The sequence below is a fragment of the Ceratotherium simum genome, chromosome 7 (genome assembly GCF_057802395.1).
Source record: "Ceratotherium simum simum isolate JZ-2026a chromosome 7, ASM5780239v1, whole genome shotgun sequence".
NCBI lineage: Eukaryota > Metazoa > Chordata > Mammalia > Perissodactyla > Rhinocerotidae > Ceratotherium > Ceratotherium simum.
In genome coordinates, this window is record NC_141906.1 from 215,727 (window position 1) to 243,667 (window position 27,941).

The 27,941-nt window shown below is 35.3% G+C and overlaps 1 protein-coding gene across 1 annotated transcript in view; it reads left to right on the forward strand.

Moving 5' to 3' along the window:
• The first annotated feature begins 3,697 nt into the window (after nucleotides 1–3,697).
• CCDC73 (coiled-coil domain containing 73) overlaps nucleotides 3,698–27,941 on the forward strand; it is a 133,823-nt gene continuing 109,579 nt past the window's right edge. Inside the window, exon 1 of the mRNA XM_004418672.3 lies at nucleotides 3,698–3,844. Within this exon, the coding sequence (XP_004418729.1) occupies nucleotides 3,707–3,844 (138 nt within the window). The 5' untranslated portion in view covers nucleotides 3,698–3,706. The remainder of the gene's footprint in view (nucleotides 3,845–27,941) is intronic.

The following is a 27,941-nucleotide window of genomic DNA, read 5'->3' on the forward strand; positions in this document are numbered from 1 at the left end:
TTTAACATCCTAATATAGAGAATTACATTAATTGATTTTATAATGTTAAACAAACCTTACATTTCTGTAATAAACCCAACTTGGTTATGATATATTATTTTTATCCATTGTTAGATTCAGTATGCTATTATTTTGTTTAGAATTTGGATCTACTTTCATGAGCTATATTGCCCTGTAATTTTTCATTCTCATATTTTCTTTGATTCCTTGTTTTGGTAATATCTATATTTTTTAAGTCTTTTGACATTTAACTGTATTCTTGTAAGACTTTTCAGGTTTTTTTCTGTCACTTTACCGTGATATCTGTAGATATGGCTTTTTTAAATCCATTTTGGATTCGCTGTGATTTTTTTTTCTATATATAAAAATAGAATTTATGTGAATTAAATGTACACACACATAACAGTATATATATTAAAAGGATAACTATAGATTCACGGAAGCATTAGAGGTGGTCTGTAAAGGTTGGGAGGGGGAATTGAATTAAAAAACAAGTACAAGAAAGAATAAAACAATATTCAAGTATGGAGCCTTGCATGGACCGAAGATGTTTGTAAGCCATGAACTAAGTACAATTCCACATGAGATTAAAACAAAAAAGTGACCCCTTTCTCTTCAGTTTCTCAATACAACCCAGTGCTTCTTTCTTTTCAGTCAGAATTAAATAAATGCAGCATTTTTGGATTCACTGGGATTCTTGATCTGAAGCTTGGTGTTTTCTTTAGTTCTGGAAAATCCTCAGCTATTATCTCTTCAGAATATAGTTTGTCTCTTTATTTCTCTCTTCTTCTTTTCGGAACTGTATTGTAGCCTCACACTTTATATTCCATCTTTCTTAACCTTTCTTCTGTACTTTCCATTTTTGTATTTCCTTGCTGCATCCTTGATATTGTACCTGATCTGTTTTCTAGTACACTATTTCTCTTTTCAGCTATGTCCAATCTTCTGTCAAACATATTGATTGAGTTATCAATTGTCAATTATATATTTTTCATATATAGAGATTCTACTGGGGTCTTTAAAAAATCTGCTATTTGCAGATAGTTTCAGCCTTGACTTTATTTCTTTAGACATAGTAAGCATAGTTGTTTTAAAGTCTGTTTGTGATAATGCCAAAATCTACAGTTGTGTGTGTCTCTATTTCTATTGTCTATTTTTTCTGCTTGTTCTCGTAATACAGGGTTTTCTTTCATGCCTGGTTATTGTTGTATGCTGCTTATTGTCCTTGAAAAATTATTTATGAAGATTCCTTGATTACCTATAATAAAGTTATATTCCTCTAGAAAGAATTTTCATTTGCTTCTGCCAGGTTCTTATGGGCACTATCAGTCTGGAAGCATTTTAAATCATATGAATAGGTTGAGGTTTATTTCACCGTCCTGTGAAGCAACTCTTGTTAACAGATTCATTTGAAATTAAGTTGTTTACAACTTTCTGGGATGAGACTTTTTTAATATATTTTATTTCCATGCCTCCCCCTCCCTTTTCTTCTCCTTTATGCTCCTGTATCTGCTCAGCACCATGGCAGCTCTCCTATTGAAGGTGGGTTATTTTTGCTTTAACCTTACCTGAGAGTTTGTGTCTTCTGAATTCTACTTAATATAGTGGGTCTCTTATTAGACTTCTTACTTTGGCAGGCCCTAGGTTTGAATTCCATATCTCTTAAACTAGAATCCATTAAAAGCTGTTACTTAATTTTACTCAATTTGGCAAATGCATACAGGGTAAAGATGGTTTTCTGTACTCGGTTTATTTCTTGGTGCTTGGTCTTTTTTGGAATTTAGAATTTGGCTTCATAATTTTTTATTATCTTGTCAGGTCTTTGATACTTTTAAGAAGATTAAAAAATATTTTATTGTTAGTTGTTTTTAGTTGGAGGGTTGGTCAAAATAACTAAGCCCATCATTTTCAAGAATGGAAGTTTCTCTTTTACAAAGTTTCTTGCATATACACTTGTGATGGTTAATTTTGTGTGTCATGTTGGCTAAGCCACAGCACTTGGTTAGATATTTGATTAAACACCAGTCTAGATATTGCTGTGAAGGTGATTTTTAGATGAGATCAACATTTAAATCAGTAGACTTTGAGTAAAGCAGATCACTCAAGTTGCAATATCAACTTTTCCCTGGGTCTCCAGCCTGCTGGCCTGCCCTGAAGATTTGAAGATTTCAGACTTGCCAGACCCCACAATCACATGAGCCAATTCCTTAAAATAAATTTCTCTCTCTCTCTCTATATATATATATACATGCTATTGGTTCTGCTTCTCTGGAGACTGGTTAGTAATATAATACCTATCAGAATGGCTAAAATAAAAAAATAGTGACAACATCAAATGCTGGTGGGGATTTGGGGAAACTGGATCACTCATACATTGCCAGTGGGAATGTAAAATGGTATAGCCACTCTGGAAAATAGTTTGGCTGTTTCTTTTACAACTGAAAATTGACTCAGTATTCATTCAGCCAAGCAATTATGCTCTTGGACATTTATCCCTAAGACATGAAAACTCATGTTCACGTAGAAACTTTTATATGAATGTTTGTAGCAGCTTTATTTGTAAGAGCCAAAAGCTGAAAACCACTCAGTTGTCGTTCAATGAGTACATGGTTAAACAGACCATAGTACATCCACACCATGGAATATTACTCAGAAAGAAATGAACTATTGATACACACAACTTGAATGAACCTCAAGGTAATTATTACGAGTGAAAAAAATCCAGTCTCAATGGATTACATGATGTATGAATCCATTTATATAACACTCTTGAAATAACAAAATTATAGAGATAGAGAACAGATTAGTATAGTAGGTATGGAGACAAAGAAGCTGCATGAGGGACCATGTGTTGATGGTACAGTTCTGTATCTTGATTGTAGTGGTAGTTACAGGAAGCTATTCATATAATAAACTTGCACAGAATTATACACGCACATAGACATACACAAATGAGTGCATGTATAAGGGTAGAATCTATATCTCTGTGGATTGTACCAATGTCAGATACACAGTTTTTATATTGTACTGTTATTATACGAGATGTTAACATTGGGAGAGGCTGCGTGAATGGTGCATAGGAATCCCTGTACATTTCTTTGCAACTACTGTGAGTTGATAATGAAATGATAAGTTGACAACAAAAATTTCTTGCAGCCTGACTTACACATTTTCTGGGATGAGAAAGATACTTAAGTGCCTTGGTTTTTAATAAAAGGCGGTTACCCCAGTCCTCCCCTTCCAACTTTGTTGGGTTTAAAGATTGCGTTGCTATTAATTGGTATTCACACCGTACTTACAGAACGCTTTATATCAAGGCAAAGTTGAAGCACAGTGTCTGTCTCAGCCTTGCTGTGAAGCAATTGGTGAAAGGCACACAGGCTGTGCCTGCGACATCAGGAACTCGGCCTTTAGGAGACGGATGTTTGGGGGCAGAAAATTTAGTCCCTGAGGGTACTAAGGTTAACAGAGAAAGCCTTAGCTACAGAGAAACAGAATGAGATCATTGTTGCTAAGTGTTTTGTGTATCAAGATCAGAATAGGAGTGATAAAAACCGTTATTCAGTGTTAAACCTGGAGGATTATGGGATACAGGTTGTTATATTTCTATGGTAACTGTGCTTAGATAAATGCTAAATGATAAACTTAGATAAATGATTTTTTTTTCAGTTAAAACCTTTTTATATTACAGGAAATAAATGTTAATATGGAGAACGATTTTAAGACTGAGTCATCATCATCTACCTTTGCTCTCCAGAGTTCTTCAGAGACGTTATTTTCTATTCAGCTGTTAGATTTCAAAACAAGTTTACTGGAAGCATTAGAAGAATTACGTATGAGAAGGGTAAGCTCTTTTTCACAATGCTTTTTTTAAGCAGACAACTTGATTTTGTCCGGTTTTTTGTTTTAAGGAAAAAAAAAGACCTAACAAAATTACCTCTTACTTAGAAAGAAGAAATACAGTCCAAATAATGAAGTAAAAGAGAAAAGGACAGATTTAATCGACATCAGGGAATGGGAAAGAAGAAGAATTTATAAACTAAAGCAAAAAATAAAAGGTTTTCAGATTGTTAAATATTTGATAAGTCAGGTGGTATTTATTGAGTGTCTTGGAATGCATAGATAGCACTATAGTTACACACTATGACTGATAAACAAGAACTGCTCTTCAGGAGATTACATTTTTGTTAAGGTTATGAGATAGGTGCCTTTGAAATTATTAAATAATTAAATGCTGCAATACATGATTAAGTGACAAAATAAATGTATGTAGTAAGTATTCTGAGTTCAAAGAATGAAATATCCTTATTTTTTTTTAAGTGATAACTGAGATTTTTAAAAGGAGATATCTAATATAAAATTGTAAAAGGTGTTTGGTTTCAGCAGATCTGTATTGTGCAAAACCCTTTAAAAGCATTTCATTTCTGAGACTTTTGTGGGTCTAAATTTAGAGAGTATGTTGTCAGCTTCCTAGAAGATAGATTGGAGTTGGTAAGATTCTGGAGAGAAAAAAATAAACTGTAAAACTATTATAATAATGATCTAGGGATGAGGTCACTAGGACTTATATGTAACTGTGAAGATAGAAGAGACAGAAAAGAGAATCAATAGAATTTGGTGACTTCCTGAAAATAGGCTATAAGTGAGAGAAAAAGAAATCTGAAACTACACTTTTATTATATGAACCTTGTTCTAAGATTTAAAAATATTGAAATTTGTTGTCATAGTAAGAAAATTTAATTACCACAATGTTCAACCTAGATAAAGCTACTTATTATCAGTATAACAAGTCTATTTAACAAAGAAGAAATCCTGCTAAAAAGGATATCTTGGATAAGCATTAAAAAGAACTATTTTTGTAAAATTAGTTTAAAATGGTCTTTTCTAAGTAAAGCTACTTTGGGTAACTATTTACAACTTTATATTGTTTTATTGTGTTTCAAACATTATATTTTGGTCTGTTTAAATTTCCAACTTGAAAAATAAGCTTCCTTTAAAAATCTTTTGGAAAATTTCAGGGTAGCAACAGGAACAGTGTTTTTAATAATTAAATGCAGGAGTATATACTACTTTTAATAACATTCTTCATTGAAAGGAGAACTTAATTCTTAAAAAGGGGAAGAAATTCCTTCCTTTTATTGGAAAAAGACATTTATTGATTTTCACGTTTATCATAATGGTGACACTTTATCCATATTGCTGGATTTTAATTTTTTTTGTATGTTTTATTAGGAAAATTTCAAAAATACATAATAGTTGAAAAAATTTCATAGTAAACACCCATATACCCACTACGGTAGGCAGAATAACAATACTCTATGATGTCCACATCCTAATCCTCAGAACCTGTGACTATATTACATTACATGGCAAAAGGGACTTTGCAGATGTGATAAAGGTATAAATTTTGAGGTGGAGGCATTATGCTGGGTTATTCATGTGGGCCCAATGTATTCACAAGGGTTCTTGTAAGAGGGAAGCAGTATAATCAGAATCAGAGAAAAAGATATGATGACAGAAGTAGGGGACATGGTCAGAGAGATTTGAAGATGTTATGCTGTTGGCTTTGAAGATGGAGGTAGGAAGCCACAGGTCAGAGAATGCAGGTGTAAGCTGGAAGAGGCAAGGAATTCTCCCTTAGAGACTTCAGAAGGTGTACGGCCCAGCCAACACCTTGATTTTAGCCTAGTAAGAACATTTCAGACTTTTTTTTTTTTTTTTGTGAGGAAGATCAGCCCTGAGCTAACATCCATGCCAATCCTCCTCTTTTTGCTGAGGAAGACTGGCTCTGAGCTAACATCTATTGCCAATCCTCCTCCTTTTTTTTCCCCCCAAAGCCCCAGTAGATAGTTGTATGTTGTAGTTGCACATCCTTCAGTTGCTGTATGTGGTACGCGGCCTCAGCATGTCCGGAGAAGCAGTGCGTCGGTGGGCGCCCGGGATCCGAACCTGGACCGCCAGTAGCGGAGCGCGCACACTTAACCGCTAAGCCACAGGGCCGGCCCCATTTCAGACTTCTGACCTCCAAAACTATAATAGGATAAATTTGAGTTGTTTTAAGCCAATAAATTTATTACAGCAGCAATGGGAACCTAATACACCCACCACCCAGATTTTATGCTTGATCTCAATATATCCCTGTAACATATTTACTACATATCAACATATAGGTCTTACTTTTTTGATGCATTTCAGTGTAAGTTTGAAATTAATATACTTCAGTATGCATATCATTAACTAGAGTTCAATATTTCTTTATGTATTTTTCTTTTAATGTAAAATTTATATACAATAAAGTGTGTAGTTCTTAAGTGCACCGTTTCCTGAGTTTTAACAAATGCATACAACTGTGTAACCCAAACCCTTGTCAAGATGTAGAACATTACTGTCACCCTCAGGAAGTTCCTTCATGTCCTTTCTCACTTATTCCTCATCTCTGTCCATCCAGAGGCAACCATTGGTCTAAGTTTTTTAACCATAGATTAGTTTGTCTGTTCTAGAAATTCATGTAAATGGAATCTTATATTCTTTTGTGTAAGTGTTCTTTCACTCAGCATAATATTTTTGAGGTTCATTCATGTTGTGTACATACAATAGTTTGTTCCTTTTTATCGTTGGGTGGTATTCTGTTGTATAAATGTAACACAGTTTGTTCTTCTTGTTAAACCTGTTGATGGACACCTGAGTGGTTTCCAGTTTGTTGGTTATTATGAATGAACATTTTTGTACAAAATGTTGTGCAGGCATATATAACACAGCTAAGCAAGAACAGATCTTATTCGGGAACTATGAGATATTGATTACCTCACGTGCCCTCCCTGATCTCCCTAATCTTCACTGAAAATTTTTTATATTTCCCTATAGTAGAGTCTGAAGACAGATTTTTATTTAGCATTTAAAAAAGAAAAAGATCCAATCAAAACTAATAATAATTATATTTAATTTGTAAAGCTAAAAAAGGTAGAACTAAAATACTTAACTACAATTATTGATAAGTCTGGATGGGATTGATTCTTAGGTCCTTGTATTGTTCAGGAGGTAAAGATGTTGACTGACTATAGACTTTGTTTAGTTACATAGGCATATTAAAATTTCCAGGGTAATCAGTAAATGAATAGAAATAGGGTTTGTGTCTTCCCAAATGGTAGAGAGAAAATATGTAATTATGATAAATTATCTTGGATTTGATGTTGCAAATAGCCTTAAAAAAAAGAGTGATTTTAGGTCTCAGTTGTCTCCTAAGCTTTATTCTGGTAAAAAATGTTGAAGCCATCTTCTATGTATTACAGAAACTGGCCCAGCTGATCTACATTTCTCTAAATAGTTTTGGTACTGAAAGGTCTGCTAATGGTAAACTCAAGGCTTGCTTGCTTGCTTGGTTTTTTGACAGAAAATGTCTTTATTTTGCCTTGGAATTGTAGATTGACATTTATGTTCTGTCAGTATTTTTTTAAGAGATTTTATTGAATTTTGTTGCTATTGAGAAGTTTGATGTTAATTTAATTGTTCCTCTGTAGGTAATCCATCATTTCTGTCTATTTGCTCTTAAGATCTTCTCTTTATCTTTAATGGTCTCCAGTTTTTTGTTGTTGTTTGTTTTTCTTTTTTTTTTTTTTGGTAAGATTAGCCCCTAGCTAACGTCTGTTGCCAGTCCTCCTCTTTTTGCTGAGGAAGATTGGCCCTGAGCTAACATCTGCCCATCTTCCTCTGTTTTATATGTGGGATGCCTGCTGCAGCATGGCTCAATAAGCAGTACATAGGGCCATGCCCGGGATCTGAACCTGCGAACCCTGGGCTGCCGAAGCAGAGCACGTGAACTCACCCACTATGCCACTGGGCTGGCCCCAGTGGTCTCCAGTTTTAATGAGTCTAGGTGTGAATTTATTTATATTTCTTTTTTTTTTTTAATTTTTATTTATTTGCTTTTCCCCCAAAGCCCCAGTAGATAGTTGTATGTCATAGCTGTACATCCTTCTAGTTGGTGTATGTGGGATGCGGCCTCAGCATGGCCAGACAAGCAGTGCGTTGGTGCGCGCCCGGGATCCGAACCCAGACCGCCAGTAGCGGAGTGCGAGCACTTAACCGCTAAGCCACGGGGCCAGCCCTATTTATATTTCTTGGGACTCATTTTGCTTTTTGAATCTTAGGGAAATTATCAGCTGTGATCTTTTTGAGCATTGCCTCCCCGTTTCCTCTATTATCTTCTGGAACTCCCATTAAATAGCATCTTGGACCATGTCATTCTACCTTTTATGACTCTTAACTCTTTTATATTTTCTGTCTATTTGCCTCTCTTTATTGTGTTCTGTATAATTCATTTTGTTGTTTCCTAATTGTCTCTTCAGATGTTTTTACCTGCCATCTAACCTTGCTTTGAGTTTTTAATTTCAGTGATTACATTTTTCATTTATAGAGGTTCCTTCAAAGGATCTGCTATGGTCTGAATGTTTGTGTCCCCCCCAGATTCGTATGTTGAAACCTAATGTCCAAGGTGATGGTGTTAGGAGATGTGGCCTTGCAGAGGTGATGAGGTTGTGAGGGCAGAGTTCTCGTGAGTGGGATTAGTGCCCCTATAAAAGAGGCCCAGCAGAGCTCCCCAGTCCCTTCTACCATGTAATTATACACCGGGAAGCAGCTCTCACCAGACACAGAACTTGACTGTGTGGCCACCTTGATCTCAGACTTCCAGTCTCCAGAACTGTGAGAAATAGATTTCTATTGCTTATAAACCACACAGTGTGGTATTTTGTTATAGCAGCCCAAACAGACTAAGACAGGATCCAAAAATTTAATGCAATGCCAATCAAAACCCAATGGAATGTTTTTCAGAATTTGGCAGAATGATTCTAAAGTTATAAGAAAAATGTATGAATATATACATATATCAAATCATTACATTGTACACCTTAAACTAATACAATGTTATATGTCCATTATATCTCAATAAAACTGGAAAAATAAAAAGAAATGTATGAGTATAGACAAGAAAATTTGCAAAGAATGAAGTGCTGCTTGCTCTATCAGATATTAAAACATGCTCTAATGCTTTAATAATTAAAAATGTGACACTGTTGCAGGAATAAATAGATCAGTAAAGGAATAAATCAGTCCAATGGAGGAAAGGAAGGACAGTCAATAAATTTTGGACACAAAAATAAAATTTAAAAGAAAAAACCTAAATGCAAAGAAAAAAATGTATACAAATACTAGAAAATATAAGAAATAATTCTTATAGTCTTGGGAGTAGAGATTATCTTTTCTAAAGGAAAAGATGGCAAGATACGGTGATATACAAATTACTACATTGTATGGGATAAAAGCCGCCATAAACAACGTTAAAAAACAAGTGACCGAGAGAAAATATTTGCAACATGCAAAATGGAAAATAGGATCAATAACCTTATTTACAAAGTATTTCTACAAAAGACAGTCCAATAGGGGATGGCCTTGTGGTGTAGTGGTTAAGTTCACATGCTCTGCTTCAGCAGCCCGGGGTTGGTAGGTTCGGATCCCAGGTGCGGACCTACATATGTTGCAGCGTCCCACGTATAAAAAAAAAAAAAATAGAGGAAGAGTGCTCAGGGCCAATCTTGCTCAAGCAAAAAGAGGAGGATTGGCAGTGGATGTTAGCTCAGGGCCAATCTTCCTAACCAAAAAAAAAAAAAGAAAAAGAGACAACCCAATAGAAAAATGAAAAGAAAGAATACAAATAATCATAAAATATACAAAAATATGCTTTACTTTCTTAATAATAAAATAAATGCAAATTATTGGAAAAATATTAAAAATATGAATAACTCAGTGTTAGCAAGATTTTTCAGGAATGAGTACTATTATATCCTTTCCTTATTGATATAAATTAGTACAGATGATAAATAGAATATGAGTTTTATCTGTCTAAATTAAAAACGTAGAATTTCCTGATCATTCAGTATGAACAGTTTACATTTTTATCTAGGATAATTTCTTGTGTGGGCTTAATTGTGCAAAGATTTTTCTATAATATTTACTATATTGTTATAATGGGAAAAACTGTAAACAATCTAAATGTCTATCAACAAGCAGTAAGTAAGTGATACTGTCAGATTAATGGCTTCCAGTAAACCATACTTCTCAGTATTCATGCCCTTAAGTAGATTACTCCCATATTAACTTAGCCTTGGTCATGGCCATGTGGCAATGGGACGTTAGCAAAAGTGTCCAAGCAGAGGCTTGATGAATACTTGCACATGAGGGCTTGTTCTCTTGGCGTATACCCTCTTGGAAGCCAGCTGCCATGCCATAAAGCTCAGAATAGATTATTTAATGATGAGAAGCTATGTAGGGAGAGACACTGGAGTGAGAGAACATCGTGGACATTCCAGCCCCAGCCAAGCTACCAGGTGAAAGTATCTGCATGAGCAACCTGATACGTAGCATGTGAAGCAGAACGGCCCAGCTGAGCCCAGTCAATATACAGAATTGTGAGACCTAATAAATTGTTATTTTATATCACTAAGTTTTGGTGTGGTTTGATATGCAGCATTAGGTGACTTAATCAGGCATATGGAGTATTATGTAGCTCTTAAAAAGAATAACGTAGATACATATGTACTAACATGGGAGATGTACATGGTACATGGTAGCATGGCACCATAATAATGGGGCCCTGCAAGCTGAAAACATGCAAGAGCATCTTAATAGTCAATGGTAAAAGTTATGATTGTTCTGTGACTTAAAAATATTTGTGAAAACATTACATACTCTCTTCTGTTATAAATGTAAAGGGAAAATGAAAAAATATGTAGTACACTATAATTTAAAACATTAGACACATTGAGAATTAAAATGTTTTATTTCTTTGTAAAAAAAACTTATCAAGAGAGTTTGAACAGTGCTTGTCTTATTCTTGTGTAACTCACAATATGGAGTGAGCATCATTTCTCTGCCTTTGCAAATTATAATACAGGCATACCTCGGAGATATTGCAGGTTCACTTCCAGACCACCACGGTAGAGTTAATATCACAATAAAGCTAGTCACATGAATTTTTTGGTTTTCTGGTTCATATAAAAGTTATGTTTACGCTATACTGTAGTCTGTTAAGTGTGCATTAGTATTATGTCTAAAGAAACAATGTACGTAACTTAATTAGAAAATACTTGATTGCTGAAAAATGCTAACCATCATCTGAGCCTTCAGTGAGTCAATCTTTTTGCTGGTGAAGGGTCTTGCCTCGATTTTGATGGCTGCTGACTGATCAGGGTGGTGGTTGCTGAAGGTTGAGGTGGCTATGGCAATTTCTTAAATTAAGATAAAATTGAATTCTGCCACATAGATTAACTCTTCGTTTCATGAACAATTTCTCTGTAGCAGGCAATGCTGTTTGATAGCATTTTACCTACAGTAGAACTTCTTTCAAAACTGGAGTCATGGGCCGGCCTCCTGGCTTAGCGGTTAAGTGTACGCGCTCTGCTACTGGCGGCCTAGGTTCGGATCCTGGGCACGCACCGACGCACCGCTTCTCCGGCCATGCTGAGGCTGCGTCCCACATACAGCTATGACATACAACTATCTACTGGGGCTTTGGGGAGAAAAAGGAGGTGGATTGGCAATAGATGTTAGCTCAGGGCCGGTCTTCCTCAGCAAAAAGAGGAGGATTAGCATGGACGTTAGCTCAGGGCTGATCTTCCTCACAAAAAAAAACAAAACAAAAAACTGGAGTCAGTCCTCTTAAACCCTGCTGCTGCTTTATCAACTAAGTTTATGTAATGTTCTAAATCCTTTGTTGTCATTTCAACAACATTCATAGCATTTTCATCAGGAGTAGATTCCATCTCAAAAAACCACTGTCTTTGCTCATCCATTAAGAAGCAACTCCTCATCCCTTAAAGTTTTATTGGGAAATTGCAGCAATTCAGTCATATCTTCAGGCTCCACTTCTAGTTCTAGTTCTCTTGCTATTTTTATCACATCTGCAGTTGCTTCCTTCACTGAAGTCTTGAATCTCTCAAAGTTATCCCTGAGGGTTGGAATCAACTTTTTCCAAACTCCTGTTAGTGTTGATATTTTGACTTTTCACATGAATCACAAATGTTCTTTTTTTTTTTTTAAAGATTTTATTTATTTATTTATTTAAGATTTTATTTATTTATTTATTTATTTATTTATTTATTTAATTATTTTCCCCCCAAAGCCCCAGCATTATTCACTATAGCCAAGAAGTGGAAACAACCTTAGCGCCCCTTGATTGATGATTGGATAAAGAAGATGTGGTATATATATACAATGGAATACTACTCAGTCATGAAAAAAGACAAAATCATCCCATTTGCAACAACATGGATAGACCTGGAGGGTATTATGTTAAGTGAAATAAGCAAGACAGAGAAAGACAAACACCGTATGATTTCATGCATATGTGGAAGATTAACACACAGACGGAGAGAACAGTTTGGTGGTTACCAGGGGGAAGGGGGTTGGGGGGTGGGCACAAAGGGTGAAGGGGCACATTTATATGGTGACTGACAAATAATAATGTACAACTAAAAGTTCACAATGTTATAAACTATTATGACGTCAATTTAAAAAAAAACATATAAAAAGTGAAATCTTCCATAATCCCATCTCTTGGAAATGAACACTGTTTAAATTTGGAGTATATTCTTCCAGATCTACTTTCTGGCAGATGGCAACATATAAATTACTGCAGATTGGTGGGTGGGTCAAGTCAACAACTGAAGATTTATTTTTGCAATGTTTTACTTAAATTACATTGCAACAAGTAAAATAAATAGTATGGTATTTTGCCAAAAAAAAAAAATATATATATACTTTCTCCCAGTTGGTGGGTTGTCTTTTTGTTTTGTTCCTGGTTTCCTTTGCCTTACAGAAGCTCTTTACTCTGATGAAGTCCCACTTGTTTATTTTTTCCTTTGTTTCACTTGACCAAGTAGACATAGTATTCAAAAAGATCCTTCTAAGACCCATGTCTAAGAGTGTACTGCCTATATTTTCTTCTGGGAGTTTTATGGTTTCACGACTTACCTTCAAGTCTTTGATCCATTTTGAGTTAATTTTTGTGTATGGCAAAAGAAGATGGTCTACTTTCATTCTTTTGCCTGTGGCTGCCCAGTTTTCCCAGCACCACTTACTGAAGAGACTTTCTCCATAGTATGTTCTTAGCTTCTTTGTTGAAGATTAGCTGTCCATAGATGTGTGGTTTTATTTCTGGGCTTTCATTTCTGTTCCATGGATCTGTGTGTCTGTTTTTGTACCAGTACCATGCTGTTTTGATTACCATAGCTTTGTAGTATATTTTGAAGTCAGGGATTGTGGTGCCTCCAGCTTTTTTCTTTTTTCTCAGGACTGCTTTAGCAATTTGGGGTCTTTTGTTGCCCCATATGAATTTTAGGATTCTTTGTTCTATTTCCGTGAAGAATGTCATTGGCATTCTGATTGGGATTGCATTGAATTTGTAGGTTGCTTTAGGTAGTATGGACATTTTAACTACATTTATTCTTCCAATCCACGTGCATGGAATATCTTTCCATTTCTTTATGTCATCATTGATTTCTTTCAATAACCTCATAGTTTTCACTGTATGGGTCTTTCACCTCCTTGGTTAAAATATTCCTAGATATTTTATTCTTTTTATTGAGATTGTAAATGGGATTGTCTTCTTGAGTTCTCTTTCTGTTAGTTTGTTATTAAAGTATAGAAATGCAACTTATTTTTGCAAGTTGATTTTGTACCCTGGAACTTTGCTGTAGTTGTTATTTCTAATAGTTTTCCTATGGATTCTTTAGGGTTTTCTATATATAAAATCATGTCATCTGCAAAGAGCGTGAGTTTCACTTCTTCGTTGCCTATTTGGATTCCTTCTATTCCTTTTTCTTGCCTAATTGCTGTGGCCAAAACCTCCAGCCTATGTTGAATAGCAGTGGCGAGAGTGAGCAGCCTTGTCTTGTTTCTGTTCTCAGAGGAATGGCTTCCAGTTTTTCCCTGTTGAGTATCATGTTGGCTGTGGGTTTATCATATATGGCCTTTATTAATTTGAGGTACTTTCCTTCTATACCCATTTTATTGAGAGTTTTTATCATAAATGTATGTTGTATCTGTCAAATGCCTTCTCTGCATCTATTAAGATGGTCATGTGGTTTTATTCCTCATTTTGTTAATGTGGTGTATCACATTGATTGATTTGCGGATATTGAAGCATCCCTGCCTCCCTGGTACAAATCCCACTTGATCATGGTTTATGATCTTTTAAATGTATTGCTGTATTCGGTTTGCCAATACTTTGTTGAGGATTTGTGCATCTGTGTTCATCAGCGATATTGGCGTGTAATTTTCCTTCGTGTTGTCCTTGTCTTGCTTTGGGACCTGGGTGATGTTGGCTTCACAGAATGTGTTAGGAAGTGCTCCGTTTTCCTCAATTTTTTGGAATAGCCTGAGAAGGACAAGTATCAAATCTTCTTTGAATGTTTGGTAGAATTCTCCAGAGAAGCCATCTGGTCCTGGACTTTTATTTTTGGTGAGGTTTTTGATTACTGTTTCAATCTCTTTACCTGTGATTGGTCTATTCAGAGTCTCTTTTTCTTCTTGATTCAGTTTTGGGAGGTTGTATGAGTCTAAGAATTTATCCATTTCTTCTAGATTGTCCAATTTGTTGGCATATAGTTTTTCATAGTATTCTCTTTATAATCCTTTGTATTTCTGTGGTATCCATTGTAATTTCTCCTCTTTCATTTCTCATTTTATTTGAGCCTTCTCTCTTTCTTTCTTAGTGAGTCTGGCTAAGGGTTTGTCAATTTTCTTTATCTTCTCAAAGAACCAGCTCTTTGTTTCATTGATCCTTTCCACTGTTTTTTTTTTTTTTTTTTGGTTTCAATTTCATTTATTTCTGCTCTAATTTTTATTATTTCTCTCCTTCTGCTGACTTTGGGCTTTGTTTGTTCTTCTTTTTCTAATTCTTTTAGGTGCAGGTTAAGGTTGGTTATTTGGGATTTTTCTTGTTTGTTAAGGTGGGCCTGTGTTGCTATGAGTTTCCCTCTCAGGACCCCTTGAGCTGCATCCCATATGAGTTGGTATGGTGTATTTTCATTTTCATTTGTTTCCAGATATTTTTTTATTTCTCCTTTAATTTCTTCAACGATCCATTGGTTGTTCAGCAGCATGTTGTTTAGTCTCCACATCTTTGTCACTATCCCTGCTTTTTTCTTACAGTTGCTTTCTAGTTTCATAGCATTATGGTCAGAAAAGATGCCTGATATGATTTCAATCTTCCTAAATTTATTGAGGCTTGCCTTCTTTCCCAGCATATGGTCTGTCTTTGAGATTGTTCCATGTGCGCTTGAGAAGAATGTGTAATCTGCTGTGTTTCGATGGAGTGCTCTATAAGTATCTGTTAAGTCCATCCTGTCTAGTTTTTCATGTAAGTCCATTATTTTCATATTGACTTTCTGTCTGGATGATCTATCCATTGATTTAAGTGGGCTGTTAAGGTCCCCTACTATTATTGTGTTGTTGCTAATATCTCATTTTAGGTTTGTTAATAGTTGCTTTATGTACTTTGGTGCTCCTGTGTTGGGTGCATATATATTTTTAAGTGATAAGTGAGAAGACTTCTTGGTAGAGTGTCCCTTTTGTCATTATATATTGCCCCCTTTGTCTCTCATTACCTGTTTTATCTCGATGTCTACTTTGTCTGATTTAAGTATGGCAACACCTGCTTTCTTTTGTTTGCCATTAGCTTGGAGTATTATCTTCCATCCTTGCACTCTGAGCCTGTGTTTGTCTTTAGAGCTGAGATGTGTTTCCTGGAGGGAGCATATTGTTGGATCTTGTTTTTTAATCCATACTGCCACTCTGTGTATTTTAATTGGAGAATTCAATGCATGTACATTTAGAGTGATGATTGATATATGAGGGTTTAATGTTGCTATTTTGTTACTCATTTTCCAGTTCTTTTGCATTTGCTTTGTTTCTCATCCTGTGTGTTTCGCACTACCAATTCAGTTTGGTAGTTCTGTCTGATGGTTTTCTTAGCTTTCTCTTTATTTATGTGACTCTGTTCTGTTTGTTTAGTGGTTACCATGAGGTTTGTATAAAAAAATCTCATAGTTGAGAGAATCTACTTTCTGATGGCCTCTTATTACCTTAGACAAAGCCGATTCCATCCCTGTCCTCTTTTCATTCTATCTTGTTGTCACAATTTATTCCATCTTGTATTGTCAGTTGGTGTTTAAAGTGATGAGGTTATATTCATTTTTGGTGTTTTCCTTCCCTTAATCTTTGATGTTATAATTAAGTGTTTGCTAATGTATTCTGATAGAGAGCTGCAATTTTTCTGATTTTGTCTATCTATTTCTCTCCTTGCTCAAAGCTTTGTATTCCCTTTCTTTTTTTTTCAGGTATGATAGCCTTCTTGAGCATTTCTTGTAGTGGGGGTCTTGTGGCAGTGAACTCCCTTAGCTTTTGTTTATCTGGGATAGTTATTATTTCTCCATCATATCTGAAAGGTATTTTCTCTGCATAGAGTATTTCTGGGTGAAAATTTTTGTCTTCCAGAATTTTAGTATATCATTCCATTCTCTCCTAGCCTGTAGAGTTTCTGCCAAGAAGTAGCCTGAGAGGCTGATTGGGATTCCTTTGTACGTTATTTTTTTTGTCTAGGTGCCTTTAATGTCTTTTCTTTGTCATTGACTTTTGCCAGCTTTATTATTATATGCCTTGGAGAGGGTCTTTTTATGTTGATATATTTAGGAGTTCTGTTGACTTCATTCACTTGTATTACCAGCTCCTTCTCCAGGTTTGGGAAGTTCTCAGCTATTATTTCTTTGAACAAGCTCTCTGTTCCTTTTTCCCTTTCTTCTCCCTCTGGAATACCTATAATCTTCATGTTGAATTTCCAGTTGAGTCAGATATTTCTTGGAGAATTTCTTCATTTCTTTTTAGTCTTAGTTCTCTCTCTTCCTCCATCTGGAGCATTTCTGCATTCCTATCCTCAATAATGCTAATTCTTTCTTCCATATTGTCAGCTCTTTTCTTTAGATCTTCTAGATTTTTCTTTATCTCCTCCATTGTGTTTTTCTTCTTCAACATTTCTGATTGGTTTTCCTTTATAGTTTCAATCTTTGTGAAGAAGTTCCTGATTTCATTGAATTGTCTGTCTGTGTTTTCTTGTAATTCGTTGAGCTTTTCTATGATAGCTATTTTGAATTCTCTGTCGTTTAGGTTATAAATTTCTGTGCCTTCAGGGTTGATTTCTGGTTGCTTGTCATTTTCCTTCTGTTCTGGAGATTTAATATATTTCTGCATACTGCTTGATGGCATGGGCTTATTTTTCCTCATTCTGAAAATATCTGGTCACAGCTTCCACCTGCTGCCACTAGGTAGAGGTCAAGAGCTGTGTATTCTGAGCCCACTGTGATCAGACACTTTGGCTGACCAGTTTGCTGGGGTGCCAGGCGGTGGAGAGGGGCTCTTTCTTTCGCCTGCCCACTCCCAGGGGCTTCTTGCGCTTCCCTCACTATCTGCTCTCCTATGGTGCTAGCTTGATGCAGGCACCCCTGGAACAGTTAAGTCCCCTCTAAGTATGGGAATTTCCCACAGGCTGTGTGAGACCTTGGAGACTGACGGTTCTTCCGCAGAGGGCTGTGCCCCCCCACCCCACAGAGCCATGTGGACCCGGTCCCAGGGTCGCTGTCATTTGGGAAGGAGAGGAGTTCTGCTTACCTCCTTCAGTTTCCTCCAGCAGTTCCAGCACCTCCACCTTCAGACGTATGGCTGTCTGGGTCTCTCAGAGGTCTTTTCTGTTGTGTGACTGTCTTCTGTTGGTATATGAATGTTGTTTTTGTTGTATCTTAATGGGGAGTGTCTACAGGGAAAGCTCACTCCACTATGATGCTGACGTCACTCCTGGGAGAAAATATTTACAAATCATATATCTAACAAGGGGTTAATCTCCAAAATATATAAAGAACTCATACAACTCAACAACACAAAAGCAACCTAATCAAAAAATGGGCAGAGGCTATGAACAGACATTTTTCCAGAGAAGATATACAGATGGCCAACAGGCACATGAAAAGATGTTCAACATCACTAATCATTAGGGAAATGCAAATCAAAACTACAATGAGATATCACCTTACACCTATTAGAATGGCTATAATCACCAAGTCAAAAAACCACAAGTGTTCAAGAGGGTGTGTAGAAAAGGGAACCCTCATACACTGCTGGTGGGAATGCAAACTGGTGCAGCTACTATGGAAAACAGTATGGAGATTTCTCAAAAAATTAAAAATAGAAATAGCATACGACCCAGCTATTCCACTACTTGGTATTTATCCAAATAACTTGAAATCAACAATTCAAAGAGATTTATGCACCCCTGTGTTCATTGCAGCATTATTCACAATAGCCAAGACATGGAAGCAACCCAAGTGGCCATCAACTGATGAATGGATAAAGAAGATGTGGTATGTGTGTATATATATATATACATACATACATATATACACACACACAGTGGAATACTATTCAGCCATAAAAACAGTCAAAATCGTCCCATTTGCAACAGCATGGATGGATCTTGAGGGTATTATGTTAAGCAAAATAAGCCAGACAGAGAAAGACAAACACCCTATGATCTCACTCATATGCGGAAGATAAACACATGGACAGAGAGCAGATTAGTGATTACCAGAGGGGAAGGGGATCGTAGGGTGGGCATAGTGGATGAAGGGGCATTTATATATGGTGACCGTCAAATAATACGTACAACTGAAATTTCCCAATGTTGTACGCTATTATGACCTCAATAAAAAAAAAATGTTTTTATAGCCACAGAAAACAGTTCTGGATGGATATATGTGAAACCATTAATCATGGTTACTTCAGAAGAGTAAAGTTCTTTGTACAGTCATACATCCCTTAACAATGAGGATACATTCTAAGAAATATGTCATGAGGTGATTTCGTTGTGCCAACATCATAGAGTGTACTTACAAACCTAGATGGTGCAGCTTACTACACACCTAGGCTATATGGTACTAATCTTATGGGACCACCGTCGTGTATGCTGTCCACTGTTGGCCAAAACGTTACGCAGTGCATGACTATCGTGTTCTTGCACCTTTTCTATAAATTTGATGTTGTTTTACAATTAAAAATAAAGTATCAGGCATGCCAAGAAATACTATATGATCAACACCAATGTAAGAGCCATACAATAAAAATAAAACTATATGTGATTTGGATATTGGTGTTTAAACAGAAAAAGGAATTTAATACTATGATTAATACATTGAAGAAATTAGATAGAAAATTGCGAATAAAGAGGAAGAGATGGAGAATTTTACCAGAGAATTGAAATCTATAAAAAAAGAATCAAATGGAAGTTGCAATTCTGGAAGTGAAATATATACAGTATCCAAAATTAAGAATTCAATAGAGTAAACAGCTGCTTAGACCCAGCAGAAGACAGGATTAGAGAAGTGGATGACAGTAGAAAGTATCCAAATGATAAAACACCACTCACAGATTCAGGAAGCTCTGCAAAACTGAAGTAGGATGAATACACAGAAAACTACACCCAGATACATCATAGAAGGACTACTGAAAAACCCAATGGAAAATCTTAAAAGCAGCCAGAAGTAGAAAAAGATCCATTATTTTCAAAGGAGCAGTAATACAATTGATAGTGGACTTCTCAGTAAGAATTATGTAGCCCAGAAGACAATGGAATGGCACAAAGTGCTAGAAGAATAACTACCAACCTAGAATTATATTCCCCAAAAGTATTCTCAAAAATGAAGATGTGAATCCTCAATAAATTTTTCTGAGTGAAAGAAGCCAGATCCAAGAGGTGCTACGTATTATACAATGCATTTATATGACATTCTGGAAGAGACAAAACTATAGGGATGGGAAAAAAATCAGTAATTGTCAGATGGAGTGCATAAGAGAATTGTTGGGAATGAGGGACCTTTCTATGTGGTATAGTGGTGGTGGAAACATTACTCCATGCTTCTGTCAAAACCTATAAAACTGTACACCACAAACAGTGAACTGTACTCTATGCAAACTTTATAAAAATTCAACCAGAATGTGGGGAGAATTCCAGGATGGAATGCAGGCTGTGAAAATGTATAACTGTTTCACCAATGTATGACATCACTTCAGTGAAAGGAGTGGGTGGGAAAAGAAGCTGACTTAAGTAACTTTGTACAACAGTATTTTGACTCGGTACTGTAAGGGTAAAGACAAAAAGAAAGGTACATAAGTACTGTCTCTAACTGGTAAATTTGTTTCTCATGGGAGTAGGACTGAAACTATTTTACAGGTGTGCTAGGGTTGAACAAATACGCAAATTGTAGATAATGAGAGCTAGGTAGAATTTTTTTCTCTGTTGAAGGAAGACGTTATAAATAAGCAAAGGTGGAAGGCTAGAATGAGCTCTGTGGTACTAATTAGAGTTGGAGATATCAGAGTGAACTCATGATTTGATTATATATAGATAGAAAAATACAGAAGTATAGACATATGTATATACATGGGTTAGTATACATACATATATTTTCTAACTCTGCTGAAAAGGCCTAGAAGTAGTGAAACCCTAGCAGCAGCAACCATATACAATGCCCAGATCTTGGTTCTAAATATCATTGTGTAATAAAAGGAATCAGGACTCTTTGGAGAAATGGCTTATTCTAGGACATCTTGTGGTGCTGGAAAGTAAGGAAGTAGTTAAAAAAACATGTCAAAAGGATGAAGAAGCCAACCTGAAAGAGCTCCCTATGGACAAAGCTGGAACAATTTGAGCAACAAAATAAATGATAGTATTCGATTATAACCCAAAGAATATTAAAATGAACATCCATTATTCCCTACTGATATAAATAAATGATTGAATAAATAAATAATTAGGAGAGAGAGGACAGATCTTCGTTACAGAAGATTCCAATTAATAAATGTAGGAGGAAGCAGAGAAATAGGAAATCACCCTTAGAACATCACAGTAATAATTGCTGCAGGCAAGATCCACTGCTAAATGCTAGAATTAGTGGATGTAACTTTAAGGAGAAACAGAATAGTTGCATAGTCACACAGTATCTTTCTCAAATTATTTAGTAAGTTACTGTGGTAATATTATACATGTTCAGGAATTGTTTGATACTCCTCCCTCTAGGAAGTGGAGCTTAATTTCCCTCACCTTGATTGTAGGCTAAGTTCTAACGACTAGAAGATATAGAAGGAAAAATAGTTACATTTACTGTGGAGAAACCTGGCAGGTACCACCTTAACTAAGTGATAAAAGTTAATGTCCCCAGAAACAATTCATGTGGTATCATTGATTGATGTGAATATCAAATACTCATGATGTCATGAGAAGGGAACTTTACCTCTATGGCATTCTTTGCCCAAACGTAATCTAATCATGAGAAAATATCAGACAAACCCCATATGTGGGACATTCTACAAGATATCTCAACAATCCTTATCAAAAGTGTCAAGGTCATGAAAAACGAGAAAAGACTGAGAAACTATCACAGATTGGAGGAGTCTAAGGAGACCTTATGGCTAAATGTAACATGGTGTCCCTGGTTGGATCCTGGAACAGATATTGATGGAAAACTAGTGAAATCTGAAAAAACTCTGTATAATTAATAGTATTGTAACAATGTTATTTTCTTGGCTTTGATAAATGTACCCTAGCTACGTAAGATTTTAATGTTAGGGAAGCTGGGTAAAGAGCATACATGAACTCGACTATCTTTGCAAGTCTTCTGTCAACCTAAAATTATTTCAAAATAAAAAGTTTGTAAAAAAATTAGGACTTTGAAACAGTGGAAACTCAAGAAATATTGTAGTACAAATTAATATTATTCCTTTTTTATTTTTAGGAGATATTAAGCAAGCAACACTATATTTGGTCATTCACCTAACATTTCCTGAGCACTTATTATACCAGATTTTAGAGATTATAATACCATGTTATTAAGGAGTGCACAATATACTCTGAGAGTATGGGTAAGGAAATGCCTAAGTTTACTAGGGAGAGTGAGGGAAGCTTAGTGGAAGGAATAACTTGTGCAGAGACGTTATGGATGAGTAGGAATTTTGGATCAGTCTTTCTAAGGCTTTATCAATTGTGTTCGTCTTTTTAAGGAATTAAATTTTGACTTTGCTGATTCTCTCTATTGCATATTTGTTTTTTTAATTAATGTCTGCTCTTATTTTATTTCCTTATTTTGTGTAATTTGCTCTTTTTATTTTAAAATTTTGGAGATGAATATTTAGTTAATGAATTTTAACTTTTTTCTCTTTTCTAATCTAAAGCATTTAAGGCTATAAACTTCTCTCTCAGCATGGCTTTAGCTGGATCCCACAAATTTTTATATATTTTATCTTCATTATCATTCAATTCAAATTATTTTCTAATTTTCATTGTAATTTCTTCTTTGATCCACAGTTATTTAGAAGTGTACTACTTCTTTTACAGATATTTGGGAATTTTCTTTTACTTTTTGTTAACTTAAAAAAATTGATTTCTAGCATAATTCTATATCACATAATATGCTCTATATAATTTCAATCACTTAATATTTGTAGAGCTTTGCTCTCTAGCCAAGCATATAATCAATTTTGGTAAGTATTCCAACATAGATGAACTTGAAAAAATATGTGTTCTGTATTTCTTGGGTGCAGTGTTCTATGAATTTGGTCAGCTTTGTCAATCATGTTCCTATCTTCCATATCATTATTGATTTTTTGTTTATGTTTTCCTTCTTTTTCTGTCCATGTTTCAGTCTGGTTATTTTCTTCTGTCCTATTAGTTCACTAATCTTCTCTTCAGTTTATCTAATCTGCAGATAAGGTCAATCTATTGAGTTCTTAATTTCACTTCTTGTATTTTTCAGTTCTAAAATTTCCATTTTGTTCTTCTTTTATAATTTTCAATCCTCTGCTGAAATTCATTTTGTCATATTTCTTGAGCATATTAGTTTCATATATTTTAAAGTCTATCTGTAAACTCCAATATCTGGACCTCTTGTGATCCATTTCTATTGTCTCCTTTTCTCTCTCGTTTTTTGGTCGTTTCACCTTATCTCCTGAGATGTAGGGTGAATTTTGATTGAATGACTGACATAGTGCATGAAAAATTGCAAAGAAAATTTGAGGCTTTGGATAATGTTATCTTCCTCTGGAGAGATTCACCTTTGCTTCTGTAAATTAGGATGGGGCAGATCATTTTACCCATCAGAGACTGAGCTGACTGGAGGCTGAGTTTCCATCTTTGTGAGGGCTAGTTTATTTTCACTCTCTACTCCAAGAGTTTAGCTCTTTGGGCTTCCAACTAAAATCCTAGGATATTTGCCAGAATCCCTCCTCCTTGGTGGGTCCTGAACACTAAGTCAGTCCACACAAGACTGCTAGTGGATCTGCCTGTTTCTCAGCCTCTAGGGAAATGGCAAATGGTGATTGTCAGGATCATCTGTCTGTACTTCCTTCTCTCTCTGACCTTGGAGATGTATTCTAAATGACCAGTCTTTTTGCAGGATGGTGAAATTGTAGAATTTTAGAGGTGGAAGTGACCTAGGATAGCTCTAGTTCAACCTAAAACCCAGAGACTTTAAGGGACTAGTACTCTGACCTCTCTATTCCTTGTCTGATGCTTTTCTATTAACATATATAATAGATTAACTGGAATGCATAATGCAGTCAACATAAAATTGGGCCATATTGCAAAGAGGTAGATAGTAAAGTTTCTTTAAAGAAGCAAAACACAATAGACAATAAATTAAAGTCAAAGAAAGAATTTACTTTACTGAACTGTCTTTCAGTACTTAGCTATGCTGTAATTAACAGAATTACTCATTTTTTCCCTTATGGATGTAAATTGGTAATGATAATATTTGGAAAAAAAATAGAATGTTTTAAATTAATAATGATCTACAAATAAACAGACTGAATCAACAAAAAAGTTTATATTGAATCCATAATGTGTGCTTTTTGAAGTTAGACACCATTTCTCGCTAATTCCCTTATCGGATAGATCTACAGAATGGCTGATGAGTAGGGATGAACAATAGCAGAGGGGTCACAAATTCAGCTTCCTTCAGGATTCAGGTAGTTGACATGTGATGTGAATAGGGTGGAAATTGTGTTGAACTGGAGAGCCTTTAGTTCAACCTATATCTGCCATTTAGCTCCAAAAAATTGTTGCCGTATAGAAAAATGGGCCCTATACTATCAGCTCATCCAATTATTGCAGAAAAACTAAAAATCCAGACTTTAATATGAAATCATTAGATTCTAAAAATTGGAAGTGGGTTGAAAGTTTTTAAACAAAATATATTTCTAAGCCAAATCTTCTATACAATGGGGATAAAAGACCTCTACCACAGAACTTTCAAACTTTTAAAATATGCATTCATTTGATAACCTTTGAAAAACCACTACTCAATCTTGTCCTAAGAAAATTTAAAATTTAATACTCAGAACATACCATGCAAATTAATTAGTATACTCTCATGTAGTATATATTATATATCATAATAGAATTATGAAGAAAGAATTATGGGAATTCAGAGAAAGGACACATTAAACTTATTAAATATCTAAACAGTAAGTCCTGGAATTTTAAATTAGCAATAAATAAAAGCCAATGGAAATTTGGGTATCCTAAAGTAGCAATGATTTGCTAAGGAAATTGTGAAGGAAAACTGGGTGATTAATGGTATAATATTTGGTAAATGACATTAAGCAACATTTCATTGCCCCATAAAATTAGTTATGCCATGAGTGGAATCATACCCCTTTGTAATTATAATGATTTATAGAATATATATTTTTATACTACATGGAAAATTGATATAGTGGGTGTTATCTACATTGCCAAAATGTAACATCATATAATATGCTTCTCGTATATTAGGATTTTAATTTAACTTCATGCTTTCTATTAAAAATTATTTATCTTTTTATTGTTATTTTTCATTTTTATCTTTCATTCCTTCTTCAAGAAGCTTTCACAAGTTATTAATAAAACTTCTTATTAAATTGTCAATGAAAAAAATAAATTTGGTAAGAATCCCATCTGTAACTTCAATAAAGTACCAAGAATGTAGAACCTTAAAGTGTTTATTTTTTATTAGCTGCCTTAGGACTACAAGGATTTAAGTGTTTTTACAAAAACAATAAAAGAGGAGTAATTTGATGGTTTATTTACTCTTTATAACCTTTAGAAAGTGTCATGGTTTTTTTAAAGTGCTTGCTTCAGGCTGTAGTTTTTACAAGATGGGCTCTGTGATGGTCAGGCCTCTTCAATTCTTGACCCTGAATAGATTTAGGGACATAGTACATAGAGCAGGCACATGTCCAAGCAGCCAAAACTGTAACTGGGTATTTTTATTCTCCTTTTCAAACTCATAATCCACCTCCTATGAAATTTCCCCGTTCAGTTTCTCATGTTGTCTGATAAAATACTAATTACTCTTTCAGATAGTTTCTTGGTTTGATTAGCTACAAAGTATTCAAGATAAATAGCTCTAATATGCATGGGGTAGCCTAAAAGTTCATATTTTTAAAAATCTCTTTCCTAATTAGTATTTAAACTATTGTTTTCATGTAAGTCAACTTAATCTAATACATAGATTTTTGAATGGTTTTCTAACTTTTGTGGGATATAAAAATTAAATTCTGAAGTTTTTGAAGGAAAGGAGTATATCATAACAATCCATACTGTCCTACAGCACCCCCAGTCTCTTAAAGGTAATGTAATGGCATGTTTAGGAGACTCTGCAGACAGATCATCTAGGTTCAAATACTGGTTCTGCTGTTTACCTGCTATGTGACTTTAGGCAAGTGTCCTCATCTATAAAAGGGCGATAATGAGAGTACTTACTTCATAAAATTATACCCATGATTAAATTAATCAATACATAAAAATTCTCAGAACAATATCTAAATCAGAGTAAGATCTCAGAACCCACTCTAGCCACTAAAAGAGAAGTGTATAACCAGGCCCACATGAAGAAAGCAGTATCTTGCACATTTTCAATCCACTTGCTTTAGGAAGATATGCATATTATATGTACCCCCCCCAACAAATGTGTATACGCTTATTTCCTTTTTCAGTTTGTTTTGACTGTAGGTATGTATTACCCAAGAGCTTCTGATCTCTCCTCACTTTATTTATCACATAGCATAACCTGTTGGTATACATTCCCTCCCTTATTCCGTGTTGGAGGAACCCTGATTGTGTCTTAGGGTCCATTTCTCACCAGTGTGAGTCAGGTAAATCCTGACTGTCTTAACCACTCATGAAGGTCCAGTGCACTCCCCCTGCCAATGACTGGTTTAGGAGTGGGCATGTGACCTAGTTATGGCCAGTGAGATATTAGAAGATGTGTGTTGGGAAGCTTCTGGGAAAAGTTTTGTTACCCTTTAATTAAGAGATTATACTTTTTCTACTGCAGGGTAATGTCCTTTCTGTCCTTAATGCCTGCAATTAAAGTAGCAGAGGGGTGAAAAGCCTAAGGAAAATCACTTGGATAATGGCAAAATGGAAAGATGAGCAAAATCATAGTCCTTGATGATATTGTTGAGCCACTGAAAATCAATCCTGGAAGCACTCTGCCTTTAGACCCATTATCATGTGAGATGATAAGTCTTATAAGCCATTGTGAGTCAGGGCTTGATGTTGCTACTTAGTGCTGAAAGCGTTTTAAATGAGACAACTTTTGTGAAAGCCTATCTTTGAACACCATAGCATAAGTGTGTGTGTGTGTGTGTGTAATAAAGCAAGGAATATGTAAGAGAGTCATAAGGAAAGTATTTCATAACAAACATATTTTATCTGTTAATATCTACTCTGATTTCTCCCAATCATTTTGTTATGAAAATTGTCAAACATACAGCAAAACTGAAAGAATTTGACAATGAACACTCAGACACCATTAATATTTTAGTATACTTGCTTTATCACATATCTATCCATCTATTTATCCCTTCAACTTCATTTTTGTTTTTTTCAGAGTAAATTGCAGGCATCAGTGCACTTCCTCCTAAATACTTCAGAATGCATATTATTAAGCAGAGTTGAATATTTGTTTACAGCTTTCATTCTTTATAGTAAAATTTACATACAATGAAAGGCAGAATCTTAACTGTACATTTGATGAGTTTTTTTAAATTTTTTTTTTTAATTTTATTTTTTGGGGGAGGAAGATCAGCCCTGAGCTAACATCCATGCTAATCCTCCTCTTTTTGCTGAGGAAGACCGCCTCTGAGCTAACATCTATTGCCAATCCTTCTCCTTTGGGCTTAGCGGTTGAGTGCGCGTGCTCCGCTGCTGGCGGCCCGGGTTCAGATCCCGGGCGCACACTGACGCACCGCTTCTCCGGCCATACTGGGGCCGCGTCCCACATGCAGCGGCTGGAAGGATGTGCAGCTATGACATACAACTATCTACTGGGGCTTTGGGGGGTGGTGGAAATAAATAAATAAATCTTTAAAAAAAAAAAAAAACTTGTGAGAGATATTGGTCTCAGTTTTCTTTTTTTTGTACTGCCTTTGTCTGGTTTTGGCGTCACAGTAAACAGGCCTCATAAAATGGGTTAGGATGTGCTCCTTCCTCTTCTATTTTTCTAGAAGGGACTTGTAGAAGTGATTTTTTTTTTTTGTGGTGACATTGTTTTATAACATTATATAAATTTCAGGTGTACATCATTCAATTTCGATTTCTGTGTAGATTACATCACGTTCACCACCCAACCTAATTACAATCCATCACCACACACGTGCCTAATCACCCCTGGTAACCACCAATCCACTCTGTCTCTATGTGTTTGTTGTTGTTAGAAGTGATGTTAATTCTTCTTTAAATATTTGATAGAATTCTCTAGTGAAACCGTCTTGGCCTGGAAATTTCTTTTTGAGGAGCTTTTTAA